The 20,917-nt window shown below is 41.4% G+C and overlaps 1 protein-coding gene across 1 annotated transcript in view; it reads left to right on the top strand.

Annotated features, from left to right (window-relative positions):
• Positions 1-20,917, top strand: part of enpp2l (ectonucleotide pyrophosphatase/phosphodiesterase 2-like) — a 51,922-nt gene that overhangs the window by 17,988 nt on the left and 13,017 nt on the right. Inside the window, exons 10-22 of the mRNA XM_063185538.1 lie at positions 981-1,046; positions 1,698-1,770; positions 6,220-6,328; positions 6,801-6,923; positions 7,125-7,156; positions 8,064-8,191; positions 9,535-9,625; positions 9,748-9,835; positions 10,365-10,534; positions 11,606-11,645; positions 12,655-12,794; positions 16,222-16,357; positions 18,658-18,735. Coding sequence (XP_063041608.1) covers positions 981-1,046; positions 1,698-1,770; positions 6,220-6,328; positions 6,801-6,923; positions 7,125-7,156; positions 8,064-8,191; positions 9,535-9,625; positions 9,748-9,835; positions 10,365-10,534; positions 11,606-11,645; positions 12,655-12,794; positions 16,222-16,357; positions 18,658-18,735 — 1,274 coding nt within the window. The remainder of the gene's footprint in view (positions 1-980; positions 1,047-1,697; positions 1,771-6,219; positions 6,329-6,800; positions 6,924-7,124; positions 7,157-8,063; positions 8,192-9,534; positions 9,626-9,747; positions 9,836-10,364; positions 10,535-11,605; positions 11,646-12,654; positions 12,795-16,221; positions 16,358-18,657; positions 18,736-20,917) is intronic.

Below are 20,917 nucleotides of genomic sequence, written 5' to 3'. Positions count from 1 at the left end.
TGATTTTAAGATGTGCCAGTGTTTCTGAAAGACAGGTGGAATGACGTGTGAGTTATTGATGTGCTTTCCAAACTGCCTTGACTGCATATAACACACACACACACACACATATCTCAAGCGAAATCTCCCTACACAGAGCTATTGCTAATGTTACATAAGCGCATGTCTTGTCAGAAAAAAAACATACCATGACAACACACTAATTGAACCTCCGTGTTGGGATTTTTAAGAGTTGAGCAGGCACAAAGTACATTTTACAGCAAGGTTTTACAGCAAGTGGTATGATATTATATGATTTCAACTTTGTAGTATCATACTACTAGTGTTGTAATTACATACTTCTACTTCTATTTCTACTTCTAGTTTTACAACTCTGGGTGTAATACTGCACATTGCACAATTAACATTGAGACCTATGAGACCAGTTAGCCGCCAGCTGGTCTCATAGGACTCGATGTTAACTGCTAGCTTGGAGGTAAAATTTGCACTGCCATACACAGAGAACGGCGGAAAATACAGGAGAAAGGTCAAACTCAATCATTTCATTCAATGAGAGGTGTGAAATAAGCTCATTTCCAAAAATGGGACAGTATCACTTTAAATTGAGTTTTTTCATCACCAGCCAAAATGGCTAGTAGATGCTAATCTTACTAGACAAACTCACACTCACTAATGGGTGAAAGTGGCTAGTAAGTTGGTATTTTCCACCAGCCAAACTGAAATTTCATCAGCATTAGGCAGGCTGGCTGGTGTTAAATTAGAGCCTGGATTACAACACTAGTGGTATGATGTGACATGGTTTCAACTCTGTAGTATCATACTATACTACTAGTGTTGTAATTACATACTTCTACTTCTATTTCTACATCTAGTTCTACAACTCTGGATGTAATACTGCAAAATGTAATACTGCACAATGTAATATTTCTGGTGGCCTGTCCGCCAGTCTGATGTGTGCTGTGCTATGTTGCCTGTTGCAGGGTGATCCCACTAGAGCGCCGCATCCAGACTATACTGCAATGGCTCCACCTGCCTGAGGAGGAGAGGTATGAAGGCTGCCCCACACGCTACGCTACCCCTCTCTCTTTTTTTTTCTCTCAATATCTCTCTCTCTCTCTCTCTCTCTCTCTCTCTCTCTCTCTCTCTCTCTCCTTCTTACACACACACACACACACACACACACACACACACACACACACACACACACACACACACACACACTCAATCACTCTCTCTCTCTCACACGCACGCACGCACGCACGCACGCACGCACGCACACACACACACACACACTCTCTCACTCTTTCTCTCTCTCTCTCTCTCTCTCTCTCTCTCTTTCTCTCTCTCTCTCTCTCTCTCTCTCTCTCTCTCTCTCTCTCTCTCTCACACACACACACACACACACACACACACACACACATTGATTCTTACTTGCTACAACTAAGTCACTTTGAAACACTTGACGGGTTTGCTTAATGTTTTAATGTTATGAACAGTAATGTCATGTCATGTCATGATGTGTAATGCCGTGCCATGTCGCGTCGTGTGATGTAATGTAATTTTGTGTAATGGCATGTAATGTCAAGTCGTGTAGTGTAATGTCATGTAATGTCATGTCATGTTGTGTAATGTCATGTTGTGTAATGTCATGTCATGTGTAATTGCATGTAATATCATGTCATGTTGTTTAATTTCAGGCCCTATGTTTACGCTGTCCACTCAGAGCAGCCAGACACGTTTGGGCATCGCCTTGGTCCACTCAGCAATGAGGTTAGAAATCATCTCTGAAATCTTGTTCTGTGCAGTATGATAGGTGGCATTGTGGTATGATATTTAGTTTAGTGTATTTAGTGTATTTAGTGTAATTGGCTTTGTTTTTGTTTTTGTTTTGAGGTTGTTTTTTTTGGCGGGGGGGAGGTTTACATTGAACGTGTGTGTTTTTATTGCCTGGAAGTTTGATATGGGCAATAAAGTTCCAAAAAAAAAAAGATATTGTCAACACCTTACCTAGTATTTGATGTGGTATGAAGTCAAGCATACTCAATAGCACAGCCTCTTATTGCAGATGGGATCGCCGGTGGACCTATTCACTATTTGTTGAAAATACTCTAACTGTACAGTACATCATAACAAACAAATCAAATTTGGCAATAGGCAACCCAGTTCCAATGAGCAGTATAGTTGCAGTACCTTTTTTGACCATTTCCTGCACAGTGTACCTTTATTAGTAAGTAACAGAATCATGCTAGGGACACATAGCAGGCGAAACGAGCGAGGCGAAGAGAGGTGAAATTCAGTTTCGCTTCGCTTCACTCCTGTTCGCTTGCCTTTGCCTCCCTCATAGGAATGAATGGCGAAGTTCGCTTCGCTTGGCCAAATTCGTAGTCTATGTATCCCTAGCGTAAGACATAGCCATTGCAATTTTGGGGACAGTAAGGTTATAACATAGGTTCTACTCCAAGGAGTTAAGTCACAAGTCAGGCGTATTTGTTGCCATTTCCAAATGACATTGAGCTTTAGGACAGGGGTTACTAAATCAACACAAATGGCTACTCCATTGCCTGCCACATTGCTCTGCAGTGACAGTACAAGCTTTAGAGATCCTCAAACACACTCTCTCTCACGTATATCATGTCCTTTAAAGGTACACTATGTAAGGGTTTTAGTTGTTTATTTCCAGAATTCATGCTACCCATTCACTAATGTTACCTTTTTCATGAATACTTACCACCACCATCAAATTCTAAGTATTCATTATGACTGGAAAAATTGCATTTTTCATACATGATCTTCTCCATGGTCTGCCATTTTGAATTTCCAGAAATGGACATTTTAGCTGCATAAATGACTGTACATGGGCCATACTAAAAAATATTTGTGTATTACTTAGTAAACTTTCATGAAAAGATCAAATTTGGCAATAGGCAGTCCAGTTTCAATGAGCAGCATTGTTGCAGTACCTTTTCCGACCATTTCCCGCACCTTTAACACTGAAGGAGAAAAACATTTTCTGATTGTATGAAGCAACTAAAGATTTAACATTCTGTTTTCCCTCCACTCTGTCTGATGCTGTATCTCTCATGTATTTACACAGTACAGACAGAGCGAAACAAACTATTTCTTCATAACCAGAAGAGCTACATGAAAGCACAGTGCAAACATGAACACAATAATACAACCAAGTGTTACATGAGAGTGCAATCACGTCATAAGGACAGCACATAACAACACAGCATAAGGACAGCACATAACAACACATCATAAGGACAGCACATAACAACACTGCATAAGGACAGCACATAACAACACTGCATTAGGACAGCACATAACAACACTGCATACAGCACATAACAACACTGCATAAGGACAGCACATAACAACACAGCATAAGGACAGCACATAACAACACTGCATAAGGACAGCACATAACAACACTGCATAAGGACAGCACATAACAACACAGCATAAGGACAGCACATAACAACACAGCATACAGACACAGCACATAACAACACTGCATAAGGACAGCACATAACAACACTGCATAAGGACAGCACATTTTGACAACAGTGCAGGACAGGCCTAGCCTGGTCCTGACCATCCCATAATACTACCATTTCATTTCGTATTTATGGTCTGGCATTTGTTTGCTCTGAAGCAATTGTAGGAAGCAGGAAGTTTGCACTCAGTTATAGTTTGAAATTATTGGACACCTCTCACCCAATCGCTGGCAGTTACTCAACAACAACATAGCGCAGACCAATGGCTCTGGCGCAGATGTGTACGTCATTGTCACGAGCGTTCTCCCCCTTTCGTCCCCACGTGGGGGGCGTATTCGATTATTGGCTGTTTTCTGGGGGGGCGTTGCAATCAAAATTCTACTGCTCCAAACACTCCACAGAGAAGCACGGCCAGACTACAGTAGTGGAGCCAATCCTTTGGCGGAAGTACGTAGGATGGCTCGCGAGGCTAGGACAGGCCGACCCAGTACAGTATGTAACAGAATTGAAGTCGTATTGAAAATGATACTGTAACTGATACAGAACACAACACAGTGGTGCAAAATCAAAATCTGGCAGGTCAAATTGAATTGTTATGAAAAAATGGATGAAAATTGTGCATGCACACTTGACTTGGATTTATTTGATTACTTGGACACTCATTCCCATTGTAGCCTATATGGCAGTTCGTCTGCACATATTCTGTTGTATATGAGTGGGAGATATCACTACTGATACTTACTTGTAAGTGTTCTTACACTGCCCTGATCCCAATCACAACCCCTTTGCCTCACAAAATGTTGTGTCTACATCATATTAGGCCTACTATATTGTAGCCTATAAATGGTGAGTGTGCTGCTGTAATCATTTGATAGGATCTGGTAGGCCACACAAAATGACATCACACACACCACAGTGCAAACATGAACACAATAGGCCTACATGTAATATACAGTATATACATGATGTATATACTGTATATTACATGTATTGTAATATGTATTGTAATACAACCAAATGTTACATGAGGGGGCAATCACAGCATAAGGACAGCACATAACAACACAGCATAAGGACAGCACATTTTTTTTAGAACAGTGCAGGACAGGCCGACCCAGTACAGTATGTAACAGAATTGAAGTCATATTGTAAATGATACTGTAACTGATACAGAACACAACACAGTGTTGCAAAATCAAAATCTGGCACTACAACGCAGGCCAAATTGAATATTTATGAAAAATGGATGGGAATTGTGCATGCACACACTTGACTTGGACTTATTTGATTACTTGCAATGGACACTCATTCCCATCATATGTGGTAGTTCGTCTGCATAAATTCTGTTGTATATGAGTGGGAGATATCACTACTGATACTGACTTGTAAGTGTTCTTACACTGGTCTGATCCCAATCACAACCTCTTTGCCTCACAAAATGTTGCGTTTTAATTGTATTACTATATATTGTATAAAAGGTGTGTGTGCTGCTGTAATCATTTGATAGGATCTGGTGGGCCACACAAAATGACATCACACACCACAGTGCAAACATGAACACAATCCATGTAATACAACCAAATGTTGCATGAGAGTGCAATCACAGCATAAGGACATCACATAACAACACATAGACACAGCACATAACAACACTGCATAAGGACAGCACATAACAACACTGCATAAGGACAGCACATAACAACACTGCATAAGGACAGCACATTTTGACAACAGTGCAGGACAGGCCGACCCAGTACAGTATGTAACGATATTGAAGTCATATTGAAAATGATACTGTAACTGATACAGAACACAACACAGTGGGGCAAAATCAAAATCTGGCACTACGACACAGGTCAAATTGAATACTTGTGAAAAAATGGACGGGAATTGTGCATGCACACACTTGGCTTGGACTGACCTGGTACTTGGACACTCTTTCGTATCAAATACCTGTATTATAGTTCAAATGTACCTGCACATATTCTGTGGTATTTGAGTGGGAGATATCACTACTGCACTTATGCTGTTGTATGTGCTGTTACACTGTCCTGGGCCTAATCACAATGCCTGTGCCTCACAAAGTGTTGGGTTTAAATCATATTACTATATTGTATAAATGGTGTGTGCTGCTATAATCATTTGATAGGACATGGCAGGCCACACAAAACCACATTTGCATCCCGGGCCTTGGTGTCACACCTGGTGATTGAGGAAAATGTCTGTGTTGCTGTAATTCTAAAATGGATAATCTCACACTAGTGGTACTGAGAGCCATTCTCTATTTATTTGTAGTTTATTTGTCAGGGACAATGCAGTGCACATTATTACAAACATGACATGGCAATGTTGTGAGTCGTGACACAGCTTGCAGATGTGAGTACATAAAAGGTTTGTAGCTAGATAGCTAATTTGCAACCTCATTCCCTGGTCAGGCTAGCTATTCTAATAAAATATATACTAAGTCACCTAGACTATACAATTATACAAAATATACAGTATCTTAAAAGATCATTCCTATAACATAAAAAGCATGTGTAGAAATAAAAAACAAAAAACAATATGATGAGTGTGACCTATATATGCTGTGTGTTGATGATTACATTTTTGGTTTTCCTTCAGACAGTGTTTCAGTTGTTTGTTAAATGTGTTAAACTCAGTTTGTGTTTTTAGTACAGTTGTTAAGTTGTGCCACATTACTCTACTGTGTGTCTTTCAGCTGGACAATCCACTGAGGGAGATTGACAACATCATCGGGCAACTCATGAACGGACTCAAACAGATGAATCTCCATCGCTGCGTCAATTTCATGTTAGTTGGTGATCACGGTATGTCATTTGTTTTTTCATTACTGCAGACCATATAAACCATAAATAATATAAACCATATAAACAAATGATATTGTCCTCCATACATGTATAAGAATCATAAATCATCTGTGCCTAAAAAAGCATAAAATAATCTCACATCAGTGGCACAGTAGCTGAATAAAGCAAGATAACAGTGTCCACAACACTGTTCTATGCTCCCAAATATTTAATCGTACGACGTTTCGGATGCTCAGTCCTTCTAAGGAGTGATCGTCCGAAATGTGCCATTAAATATTTGGGATTATACTGTAGAACTGTTTTGCAGACGTGTCGTTTAATATTTGGGAGCAGCATAGAACAGTGTCATGCATTAAAGTTATATGAAAGTTATCTTGTTTTATCCAGCTACTGTGCCACTGATGTGAGATTACTGTTTCGGGCATTCATTATATATTTCATTATATTCACCATTTGTTTGTGTGTGCTGTAGGGATGGAGGAGGCCCACTGTGACAGGACGGAGTACCTGAGCACCTTCCCCATCAACCCAGACGACTACCACATCATCACCCGCTCCACTGGACGCCTACGACCCAAGAACCTCACAGCGCCATGTCAGTCACATAACACATACCAACACCATGTCACTCACGTAACACATATCACATAGCCAAGGTCATCAGTTGTCTTGTAATGTCTCATAGCACCATGTCAGTACCTTTTATTGGGTTTAATGGGTTGGCCACGTGTGTGATGTTCATACAGTACATTGGTACTTACAGTATTGTTACTATTCTGTTCTAAACCCTTTTCAGATGATCCCAAAGACGTTGTTGCAAACCTCACGGTATGTCCATTTCAAGGCATTAAACCCAGTCTTCATTGAAAATGTTGTGGTTACACTTTATATTAATGTCTGCTTATAAAACATTAATAACACTTAGTAAATAATGAACAAATGCTGAAGAAAGCATTAACAAATGTTTGTAAATATTTGTAAGTGTTACATTAATATTTTATATTTATCAAACATTTATACATTGTTTTTAAATGACTAATAATACTCTGTTAAAACATTTGTGAAATCGTGAACATATTATTTGTAGATATTTTATAAAGTATGAACAAAATGTAGCTAATAATAAAAACATTTGTTAATGTTTTGTTCATCATTAGTTAATTAATTACTAAGCCTTTATAAGCAGACATTAATATAAAGTGTTACCCATGTTGTTCATGTGTCTACTAGAAATATCAACCATAGCTTCAGAGAGTGGCACACAAAACTGTACACTGCATATTGTTTCTGTCAATTGCAAATGATTTGACAGTCCTGGCTGAGGAGCATGAATGGCATTACACACTAATCAGCTGGTTTAGTAATGGGCTGCATCAATTTCCTTGTAGTTAGGGCTGTAACGATACACTCAACTAACGATTCGGTTTGTATCACAATTTATGTCTAACAGTTTGATACACCCAACAATTTTTTAAATGTATATTTTTAAATTAATTACTTTGCTTTTTGCTTTTGTTTTCTGGACTGAAGGGACTGCAGGATGTATCACAATACTGCCTTCTCGCACCGCGATACAGTATCGTGACTCTGCGTATCATGATTTCTCGGTTCGATACAATATCGTTACAGCCCTACTTGTAGTGTTTCAACCATATAATCCAAATCATCATAATGCATGTACACTTTGTACACCTTGTATATCTGAGCATTTGTTCTTTTCATGTCCTGTGTTCAGTGTAAGATGCCAAACCAGCACTTTAAGCCCTACTTGAAAAAGGACCTCCCCAAGCGTCTGCACTACGCCAACAACCGCAGGATCGAGGACGTCCACCTGCTAGTGGAGAAAAAGTGGCACATTGGCAGGTTTGGGGTTTTAAAAAAATATTTTTAGGGCTTTTTGCCTTTATTTTTTGACAGGACAGTGGAGGAGAGACAGGAAATGAGTTGAGGGGAGAGACAGGGAAGAATCTGCAAATGATTGAATTGAACCTGGGTTGCCGGTGTAGTAACCCAGTGCCCTACCCGTAAGGCCACGGCAGGGCCACATTGGAAGGTTTGTGATAGTTTGATGGTTAGATGGTTTGCCCAGGATGCATTTGCGCCTGTGTCAAGATATTCAGATTAAACATTGAATAACTCAGTAACTCTGCTAATGTTCGCCCAAGCCAGAAAACACTTTGGGTGGACTACTGGATGGGTGTCATGGTTCAAATGACATTAGGGTGAATCTACTCCGAACCATCGCTTTAATACTGTACAGGGAGTACAGCAGGGAGACTGAGCACATCCCTGCTCAAGGTGCAGGACAAAGTCTTATTCAGGTTTTATTTCATTTTGTTTTGTTTCGTTTCGTTTGTTTTTGTTTGGTTTGTGTCATTTCATTTTGTTCTGCTTTGTTTCCTTTTCAGTAACACTTGAAATCCTTTTCTTTTGTCTTGATTGTTAATCCATGGCAGAGTAATGTCATTTTCTTTCGAATATGAGGACTCAGTCCAGACTCTTTTATTAGATGATTTACCTCATAACTTAACCTGGTTTACTCCTGAACCAGCTTCTTAGTATACTCCTCTGGGGTGCTGGCTGGCATCCAATATAAGCCTCATGAGTAGGGGCGGAGATATAGGGAGGGCAAGCAGGGCATCTGCCCCTGGGCCCAGGGCCCCTCCTGTATTGGTAGTGGGGCCCTATTGTGACCAGAGAAGGCCGTATGGAGGGCCCTTCAAGTGTCTTGCCCTGGGGCCCTATGTGCAATTGTTCCGCCACTGCTCATGAGTAGTGTAGTTCTAGCAGAGATCTTATAGACAGAGATACGTCATTCTAGTTCTTTCCCGGTTCTTAATGTCGGGTGAACGCCCCTTTAGGAGACCTTCGGTTAGGAGACCTTAGGAGTCCTGAGGTTGAGAATAAATGGAGTCCCTTTAGCGCTGTAGATGTCGGTAGCGCACGTCTCGCACAAACACGTCAAAAATAGAAGAAGAAGGCGGGGACAACGCCCCCTTAGGAGACCCAACTTGAACACTCTCTTTTGCATTGGGTGGGTGGGTTTTGAATCCTCTTTATTAATCCAACCTCTTTGGTTCTAAACACCAACTAACAGTAGAAGAAAAGCATTTGTGTTGCATTGGTCTAGAATTGTGAAATTTTATAGGACCTGCTGGTATTTGTTTCCCAACTGTGTCTGTTTCTGTTTCTGTTCCTGCCTTCAGCAAGCCCCCAGAGGTGAATCCAATGTATGTCCAGAGGTCATGTGGCTTCTTTGGGGATCACGGCTATGACAACAAGATTAATAGTATGCAGGTACTCAAGTTTCCGTACTGTGCTTTTGCCAACTTGTTAATACTCATAAAAAGGATACTTAATATTTTTTGAATCTTGTATTTTTATATTGTATTCGGTTTTTTTGTGTGTTTTTTTCACAGACTATCTTCATGGGCTATGGGCCTAGTTTTAAGTTCAAGACAAAGGTGCCGGTGTTTGAAAACATTGAACTTTACAATGTCATGTGTGGTAAGATGAATTCTGCATTTTCATGTTCATTTTAAGCTCCCTCAAAGATTTGTCTGATAATCAACAGGACCTTACTGAATATTTCTATGTGTACATATCAAGTCATTAAAAAAGATGAACATCACTAGTTGTTAAAACATTGTATTGAACCATCTGGCAGTCCGCATCAGGCCTCTGGGCCCTATGTTCAACACCACTGGTATAATCCGGTGGTTTTCAACCTTTTTTTGACCTAAGGCACATCCATTTCAAGGACAGAATGCCAAGGCACACCACCAATTGTAAATGCTAACTGAAAATAAAACCCTGTTGCCTATATTAAAAATGTATTCAAAATTATAGTCATTCTATAATCTTCCATGGCAGACTAAATGATCTCTCACTGCACACTAGTGTGCCCCGGCACAGTGGTTAAAAAACACTTCTCTAATCAGTCCTGTGATTTCCAGCCCCTGACCCAGAAGCAGAAGCAGAAGACACAACACTGCATTACTACAGTATGTGGTTGTTTTTTTGTTATTTTTCTCAGACCTTCTTGGGTTGACTCCGGCACCCAACAACGGCACTCATGGCAGTCTGAATGCGGTGTTGCGCAACCCCCCGTACACTCCTGCCCAGCCAGAGGAGGTGGCGGCCCCGACCCCCCTGGACCCGGCCGCAGCCACCGTCTATGACCTGGGCTGCAGCTGCGATGATGAGGTCAGTGAAGGCGTCAAGTGAAGTGCAGACATTTTCATTTACAAATACTTGAATTTACACTCACAAATCTGAATACATTTGGATTGTGTGTACACACACACACACACACACACACACACACACACACACACACACACACACACACACACACACACACACACACACACACACACACACACACACACACACACACACACACATAAAAAACACACAACACACACACACACAGACACACACACTCATAATGTAAGAAGTCATATTCTTTTTCATAGTCTTTCTCTTTATACTTTTATAATGTCAAAATAGGATGGTGTCCAGAGTAGGTATCGCAGCTATGCTGCTCATTGAAACTGTGCTGTCTACTGCCACATTTGATATTTTCATTAATATTTACTAAATAATTAACCAATATTTACTAGTATGACCAAATCAAAGTAAGTTTTGCAGCTAAAAATGTCTTTATGTACAGTATTCATGAAAAAAGGTAACATTTGTGAATGGCAGCATGACTTCTGGAAATAAACTACTAAAAATATTACACAGTGCACCTTTAAAGCCACACAGCTTCTCCTGCAATACAATGAAACGCCAGCAGAGGGCAGTGGAGCCATACTCTTTGAGGCATACTCATCCATCTCTCAATTTTTTCTTTTCTCTCTCTCTTTCTCTCTCCCCCTCCTTCTCCCTCTCTCTCCATTTCTTCTTTTCTCTCTACATATGCCTCCCTCCTTCCCCCTCTCTCTCCATTTCTTATTTTCTCTCTACATATCCCTCCCTCCTTCCCCCCTCTCTCTCCCTTTCTCATCCTCTTCTCTGTCTCACTCTTGTGTGCATCTTTTGCCGCATTTCATATCCAAACTGTCTTCGCTATGCTTCTTAATGGGAAATACCTGATGAAAACTATAAAGCTTTAATTGCTTAGTGATGTTTTGAACATTTTGATTGAAACATTCAAACTATTACGATGACCTTACACACTGTTCATACAACTAGCATGAATGAAGTGATGAATGATGCTTGGCATTGACTTCTGGCAAATATGCTGATAAATATGCTGATATTGTTTTACAGAACAAAGTGGAAGAGAATAAACAGAGATCTACAGTTGATGGTTTGTTTCAGTTATATTCCTTTTACTGTCATCTATCACTCACACATATCTGTCACAATCAATCAATGCCATTAACCCTTTTGCGCAGTAGCGTGCACAGACATTTTCCTGGGGGGGGATGTGGAACTTCACACATCGCTACATAGTATATCGAAGCATTATTTTAACACATTGAGTACCGACGACGTAATAATACGTTTTTCACGCCCATGCGTTGTATACCAAAAAGTAAAAATACGTTTTTGCGTTTTAATGTCATATTTCGAATCAACACCCTTCAATGGACAATATATGATTTTGGGAGCTCTGTGATGGACATAAATGACAAAATTTGCAGTCAAAGAGGGCAGAGTCTTCACTTTCAAACGAGCCGTAACATGTTTCAGTGGCCCTATCACATAATACGCTGTGAGTCTACAAAAAAAACGTCAAAAAAGGGCTTAGAACGCTGGTATTCTACGACATTATTCCGCACCGCCGGTATTCAATGTGTTAACACATTTTTATAGATGATCATGTCAACATGGACCACCGTACATTGTGACAAAAAAAACTTTTTCAAAAAGGGCATTTTTTTGTGCTGTGGGGCATGGGGGCAGGTGCTTCAGCACCACCTCGTCCCTATCTGTGCACGCCTATGCTTTTCCGAGAAGCGTCTGTTAGCCCACTGTCAACAAAATTGTAATGAGCAAGACTGAATCTGTTACCTAAGGCTCTTGGTAATGTCATAGCAATGTTGTCATGATGTAACAGTTCAAAGATCCATGCCCAGTTGGTGCTGCTTAACGCTTGAGTGTTCAGTACTTCAAAAGAAAGAAGTTTACCGCACACTTGTTTGACTTTTTGCTTGTTTATTCAGAGCGAACAACGCATTCCGCCTCTGTCCGTAATCAGAGTCACTCAGGCATGCATAAATGAGCAAAAGGTTAAACAATTGTGCTGTAAACTTCTTTCTTTTGTTGTTGTGATGTGACGTCATTTTAAAAAAAAACATAATCTATTTTCCCAGACACCATACACCTCCCGTATGGTCGCCCAGCTGCCCTCTTCCAGGCCACCTACTTCCTGCTTCGCCATGGCGACTTCATCAGTGGCTACAGTGAGGAGCTGGCCATGCCGCTCTGGACCTCCTTCACTATTCCTGCACAGGTAAGATGATGAAGATGGAGATGAGGAGGATGAGGAGTTTTTTTCTTTTTTCTTTTTTTGGTCTATTTAGACTTTATAATGGACAGGACAGTATGAGAGGTGACAGGAAGCGAATGGGGAGAGAGACGCGGAGGGGTCGGCAAAGGACCTGGGCCGGGAATCGAACCTGGGTCAGCCGCATGGCAGGCGAGTGCCCTACCGGATGGCCAAGGCAGGGCCTTTTTCTTTTTTCTTTTAACAGTTTTAGATGGATTCAGAGAATTGATTGATTAGAGAATACAATTACGGAATGCACTCCCCCAAAGCACTTACTCACCCTCAGGTAGCCTATGGAAAATAATTATTGTAATAGCAGATGTTTTTTATGAATATATTTTTATTCATGGAAAAGACATTTCACAAACAAAACAACAACACACATATCCCTTTCCAATTTGGGTTTAATACCAAGAAAATCATAGAAGAACAAGGATGATGATGATGATGATGATGATGATGATGATGATGATGATGATGATGATGATGGTTCTGGTGGTGGTGACAAACTGTAATAGTCAATTGATGATGTATACAGCTTATGGATGATGAAGATGATAATGATGATGGTGATTACTACTATTGACATTGTCGTCTGTTTACTTGGTCAGACACTTCCGCAAAATGTCAACAACACATGGAAGAGCTCAGGGCTGCATATTTGAAAGCCAAATGAAGTGAGAGTGAAAATGAGCGCAGTGGAAACTTTCAAATGAGTTACCAGGGCAAAGTGTCACAGACTTTGTGCGTCATTCACAGCAGGCCTGTTTTATTATAGTCTTACACACTTCCTCATAATCAAATATAGATCCGGGCCATATAATTAGAACATCATGAAAAAGTTGATGCATGTCCATAATTCCTTCAATAATGTTTACTTTCATGGATTGTACAGATGCATTGTCCTCATTTTGAACTATTCCAATCATTCAGTTGTTTATTTTTACATATTTCATGCAATAAAAAAATTGACGCTGGAAGGCCGCCTAAATATGTAAAAATAAACAACCGAATGATTGGAATAGTTCAAAATGTGGCCAATGCATCTATAAAGTAAACATTATTGATGGAATTATGGAAATAAATCAACTTTTTAATGATATTCTAATTATATGGCCAGGATCTGTATACAGCTATTTTTACTTTAAATGTCTACTAGCCAAATTGGCTGGTGGTGGAAAACGTTAATTTAGAGCCCTGCTCTTAATATTCAGTTGTATTACAGTCTTGCATGCTTCCACATCATCAAATATACAGCTATGTATTTTTACCAAAACGTAATATTTGTATATTTATGTTCATTATTTATATATTTAGATTCATTTCGGGGCAGTGGTGGCTCAGGTGGTAGAGGAGCCAGAAGGTTGCAGGTTCGAGCCCCGCCCTGTCTGACCACATCAATGTGTCCTTGAGCAAGATACTTAACCCCAATTGCTCCTGGTGGCAGTGTGGTACCTTGCGTGGAAGCCACTGGTGTGTGTACAGTATGTGAGTGTGAATGGGTGGATGTGAGGCATGCATTGTACAGTAAACCACTTTGAGTGCTCGAAGGAGTGCAAAGGCACAATATAAATGCAGACCATTTACCATTTGCAGGTTATTCTTTTTCAAACATACAGATCGCTATCATTTTGTGTTTATACTGTACCTCGCAGTTTCATTGTAGAGCCCCCGTTGCGAAACACTAACAGATTAACAGCAATCTTCACAGACCTGTTACTATTCATCCGTCCTGTCCCTCAGTCCATGACCTGTGGATGTGGTGTGGTGGCAACAGTTGGCTTCCAATGTTGAAATCCCTTTTGATGGCAATCACGTCATGGGCATTCCAGAGAAAAAACACTGTTGTAATCCTCTCCGTGGCAATTCATTTACAAGAAGAACACTTGTCATGAGGACATTGCATATGCATTCTATTATAGAGAACAATTGTCATGAGGAGCATATGTATTCTATTATAGAGAACATTTGTCATGAGGAGCATATGTATTAGAATCAGCATGGAGTGTCATGAGGACATTGCATATGTATTCTATTATAGAGAATCAGCATGGAGTGTCATCGTGTAGAGACGCCACCCCTCTTGGCGCTTCTAATTTTCCGGTGCGGAAAAACACACCATATTGGGAAGAACACCTCATTGGCTTTGTGTTTCCGTACCGGAGCATTGGTCCCAAAATGAAACAACCAAGTCAAGCCCTCCGTGTTGATTTATACCAGCATTTTCATTAGATGTGAAGGAACAGTTCGCGGAAAATAATTGGGGGAAGAAATGCAGTAAATGAGTAGACTTTGGAGCGAAATCTTTCGATGGCGTTGGCAGAATGCAGCTACTTCGCAAAACTTCGCTATGATCAGTGCTGATAGATTCGGACAATGGCGGGGTGACCAGGAAAACGCTTCCAGCCACTTGTTTAAGTCTTGGGAGTGTGGGGAGAGCCTCAATTTGACCTGGGGGTGGCGTATCCCTTTAAGCAATTGCAAATGAGTAGAGTTGCGTTATCTGGCACCCGGCCTTTTTTTTAAACCATTCTAACCTACGTATATTAGTTGTATGCAAGTTCTGCTTTATACATTTATACAGTACATACTTCTTCAAATTGTGCCTTATAATGTTTTTTGTTCTACACCTGTATTACCAGTTTGTTGCTTTGGCTGTACGCATACAGTAGTGTGTTGTTTCGTATGGTAGCACATCTTTGTAGAGGGAAAATACGGTACCTTACCGGGAAGAGTTACAATAAAACCAAACTGTGACAGTAAGTGCAATAGGATCCACCACATTACTGTGGACATGGCGACTATACTAATGCATCCCATTGATCCGTGAGCTTAATGCTTCCCATTCACCCACACTCAACTTTTTATTTTGCCTATAGGAATACAAGGAAGAGAATAATGCAATAGGAAGAGAAGAGTAGACGGGACATAATGGGGAGCGAGAGATGGGGTAGGGCTGGCTGGGAGATGACCTGATTTGAACTCTGGACTATTTAATGGGTCTTTGGGCAGTGTGCCAAAGCAACACACACACACACACAAACACACACACGCACGAAAGCACAACATCCCATTCTCACACACACACACACACACACACACACACACACACACACACACACACACACACACACACACACACACACACACACACACACACACACACACACACACACACACACACACACACGAAAGCACAACATTTTAATGCATCTCATTCACACACACACACACACACACACACACACACACACACACACACACACACACACACACACACACACACACACACACACACACACACACACACACACACACACACACACACACACACATATCATGATGCTTCCCATTCATAACTCTCCTCTCCATGCTGCATTTGCTTTTCCAGACAGATGGCACTCCTCTTCCGCTGCCGGTGAGTGACTGCGTGAGGGCGGACGTGCGGATCCCCCAGGCCAACAGCCAGGCCTGCTCCTCCTACACCCAGAACGCAGAGCTCTCCTACGGCTTCCTCTACCCACCAGGTGAGCCACTCACACACACTGGCTGCGTTTCCCAAAAACCCTTAAGTAGTGCTTAAGCCTAAGGGGCTCCTAGGCGATATACCACATCACTAAAAGTTTACGCATACAATCCTTTTATAGGCCTACATATTATACATTTTTTTCGCACATGCAAATAAAATGGTTGTGCCAAGTGCATGTGCGAGGTAAAAAAGTGTATTTATAAACTTTAGTGATGATTTGAGACCTATATCTGATATATTGCCTAGGAGGCCCCTCATACTTAAGTACTACTTAAGCGTTCTTGGGAAACGCAGACCTGGTTGGTTGGTTGGTAGGTAGGTAGGTAGGTAGTTAGGTAGGTAGGTAGGTAGGTGATTTTTATTCTGTGTTTTTTACATCCAAATAGCATCACTCAAACACTAACGAAATTAAAGACCAACAACAGAAAAATAATAATTAAAAAAGAGAAAGAATAAATAGCCTATTGCAAAAACAAATCAACAAATCCATAAAGAAAGAAAACATAAGCTCATTGGCGAAGGTAACAAATACACATTAACAGCTTATGGGTCCTTTCATATCTTCATCATTAATAATGCAAACAATTAGCAGTCAGACGGTCTTGATCGATGGATGGATGGATGGATGGATGGATGGATGGATGGATGGATGGATGGATGGATGGATTGATTGATTGATTGATTGATTGATTAATAGATGGATTAGGGTTGCCTTGAAATACGGAATTGTGCCGTATTTATAAACAAAAGAACGGGTTCCGTATTGATCTGAAACGAGACATGGGACGTTAAAATGTAGGAAATTACATGTACTGTAAGAAATACACAACACTTTAGATTTTCTTTTGCCTTATCCCCTTAAGACGCGGCTTTATACGTTTGTTGTTACCAGTATGGTAATGACCAAGTCGTGGTGCATTACTAAAGGGCCTGTGTTGTGTCATGGCATTGTAGTGCTATGGTAGTTACATTTCAATGTCTATTACAGCGTGCCACTGGAGGTACGGCGCACATTAAGGGGCTACGACATGTAAAAATGTTATCTTTTACCTGACATGTAAGAAATGCATTTTTTCTGGGAGAGGACCTCACACCCCCATCAAAACCAAGTGTCACTTATTGTATTCATTGACAATTGGCAACCCTAAGATGGATAGACAGACAGACTTTTTCAAAATGGGCAGCCGTGACCTAGTGTTTAAGGAGTTGTTCTTTCAGTCTGGGGGTTGTAGGTTCTAATCCCACTTCACCTCTCCCTACACCTCCATTTATGACTGACGTGCCCATGAGCAAGGCATCTAACCCAGCAATTGCTCCAGGGAGTGTAACCAATACCCTGAAAAATTATAATTGTAAGTCTCTCGGGCAGTCATGGGTAAGCGGTTGGGCAGTCAGACTTGTAGCCCAAAGGTTGCCGGTTCGACTCCTGACTCGCCAGGTCAGTGGGGGGAGTAATCAACCAGTGCTCTCCCCCATCCTCCTCCATGACTGAGGTACCCTGAGCGTGGTACCGTCCCGCCGCACTGCTCCCTAGGGGCGTCATTGAGGGCTGCCCCTTGCACAGGTGAGGCATAAATGCAATTTTGTTGTGTGCTGTGTCACAATGACAATGACAATGGGAGTTGGAGTTTCCCAATGGGCTTTCACTTTCGGCTTTCACTCTTTGAATAAAGAAATGTCAACTGAAGGCAGCTGTGGCCTAGTGGTTAGGGAGTCGATCTTTCAATCCTAGGGTTATAGATACGAATCCCAACTGACCTCTCCCTACACCTCCATGCTCAATCCAAGATTGATGTGCCCTTAAGCTATTTCTGACCCCCCAAAAACATTGAAGGCGGGAGAGAGAGAGAGAGAGAGAGAGAGAGAGAGAGAGAGAGAGAGAGAGAGAAAGAGAGAGAGAGAGAGAAAGAAAAGCACATATCAAGTTAAAATATACTTGTATAATTATCATGCCTTTTTTTTTAAACTACACAAAGTTTTGACATGCTTCACTTCTAACTCAAGGGTGGTCTACTGGGAATTGTCTACTTCTCACCGGGATTTTTTGTTTTACAGAATTATGAATCATAGTAGTGTATCTTGATACTGTAATTATAATGGTCTACACTTAACTGGGGGATTTTTGTCTAACGTTGCCAACTTTGGTGTGTGTGTGTGTGCGTGTGCGTGTGCGTGTGCGCAAACATGCGTGCGTGTCTCTGCATGTGAGCGTGCGTGTGTGTCTGTCCGCGTGAATGTGTGTACGTGTGTCTGCGCACGTGTGCGTGCGTGCGTGTGTCTGTGTGTTCTCATCACCAGAGCTTGCCGTTACACCTGAAGCCAAGTATGACGCATCTCTGATTACAAACACTGTTCCAATGTACACCGCCTTCAAGAGTGAGTATTCCTGTTTAAACGGCTACACCAGAGTACCACACAGTGCTGCATGTCTTGGTGGTCTGGTGGGTTTCCTGATGCTTCTGGCCAAGGTTCAGCAGGGTTTTAGACTGGTGTTTCTCAACGGGGGCGGTACAGCCCCCCAGGGGGCGTTGGTGAGCTCTAGGGGGGCGTTGAGAAGGATACAGCTGAAAGGGGGTGGTGATTAGCTGCCATTGAGAGGCATGAGTCCATTTGTTGTTGCGTTGTTAGGCGTATGATGAGGTCAAGGGGGCGTTGGGAGGCTTGAGATGAGGCCAAGGCGGCGTTTGTTCAAAAAAGATTGAGAACCACTGTCTTAGACTAACACATGCAGGGGTTTGAAGACTGTAACATTATAGTGCACAGAGTGACAGAGACTTCATCTGAAAGCATGACTAGGCTGATGTAGACGTAGGACGCTTACACAAGGACCAGCAGGGTGTTAGACTAACACATGTAGCGGTTTGAAGACTGTAACATCATAGTGCACACACAGAGTGACAGAGACTTCATCTGAAAGCATGACTAGGCTGATATTGACGTAGGGAGCTTTTCTCAGAGCTCAGGAAATTATGTTGTGTGTATTACAGAACTGAAATAACAGAGCATGAAATAACTTGGACCCGCAATGGAAAAGTTCATTGTGACATCATGTACTGTAAGCTCCTTTCTTGTAAAAAGAGGCAAGTTAGGGGAACGATGGCTCAGCGCTGCGGAGATTATGTACCATAACAATGGGGGAATAGGGTTACATTCTTTTGGGGGGGTTTATCAACTTTATTTGGACAGGAGAGTCGAGAATGGGACAGGAAGCGAGAGGAGAGAGATAGGCGGGGAAGGATTGGCCGCGTAGCAGCCGTGGCCTAGTGGTTAGAGAGTTGGTCTTTCAATCTAGGGGTTGCCGGTTCGAATCCCCCCTGACCTATCCCTACATCTTCATCCAAGGCTGAAGTGCCCTTGAGCAAGGCACCTAACCCCACATTGCTCCCGGGACTGTAACCAATACCCTGTTAAATAATCGTTGTCGCTTTGAATAAAATGAAAGCTTCAGCTATGTGCAATGTAATGTAGCACACGAGTGCCGTACCTTTAGTGACACGGTAGGGCCACTAGGGTTAGATTCTGACCCGAGGTCATTTCCCAATTCTTCCCCTGTCTGTCGCTCCCACTTATTTATCTTATCAATCTCGACCACTCTTTCACGGTCGTGTCCCAAATGAAGGCATACAAGTCCAAAGAAATATCTTTAATAAATACATTTTAAAAATGCCAGTTCAAGTACAATAAATGCTGAAGTGTAAATGGGTTGACGTGTTCACTCAAACATGACCTTGGGCATGCGCATGGATTCTATCCCCTCAGCGGGCTGTACCAGAACTTGGGCTCCAGTCAGAGAGCGGGAAGGGGTGGACAGGCAATGACAGTAGTTTGTTTGAATAGAATGAACTAAAGCGGTTGGCTATGGGCTACGTACTCTACATGCCCTATGACACATTCCTAATGCCCAATAAACAGCTATGGGCAATGATAAACCACAATTTTCCGGTAACACTTTATTTTAGGGATACATCTATTAGCACTAATACATACAATGTGCCTGTATAAGTAACTTGTAAGGCATGTACAAAGCAAAATCAGACATTTGTTAGGCATGTATTCGCAAATGTCTTGTTCATGCACAATAAGGGATTTATTACCAATTTAACCTTAGTAAGGACCTAGTAGGCCTTAGTGTTTGCTTAGTACATGCCTTACAAGTTACTTATGCAGGCATTAACATTGTATGTATTAGTGTTTATAGATGTATCCCTAATAATCCCTAATAATCCCCAATTTTCCTATGAGAAATTGCATAGGGGTAGCCTCCAGACTATCTCAGATGCAAGATCGTCTGGTGCTAACCAGGCAAACTGTAACTGTGTGATCTTCACATACTTCGAAGGATCAGGAAGCGCGCTCAACACCTTGTCGTCTAATACTTTACACTGGGTGCTTAACTTCGTCAATGAATGAATTCAAATCTCAAAAGTAAGTGAATAAAGAAGCACTCATCAGATTTCTTTTTTCTTTTTTAATCGCCTCACAATTTTCGCAAATTGGCGATTTCATACTGAAGAAGGGTGTAAGCCCGAAACGTCTGTGATGTAGGCAATTAAAAAAA

The sequence above is a fragment of the Engraulis encrasicolus genome, chromosome 20 (assembly GCF_034702125.1).
Source record: "Engraulis encrasicolus isolate BLACKSEA-1 chromosome 20, IST_EnEncr_1.0, whole genome shotgun sequence".
Lineage (NCBI taxonomy): Eukaryota > Metazoa > Chordata > Actinopteri > Clupeiformes > Engraulidae > Engraulis > Engraulis encrasicolus.
Note: the sequence above shows the minus strand (reverse complement) of the source record. Positions and strands in the feature narration are given on the sequence as shown.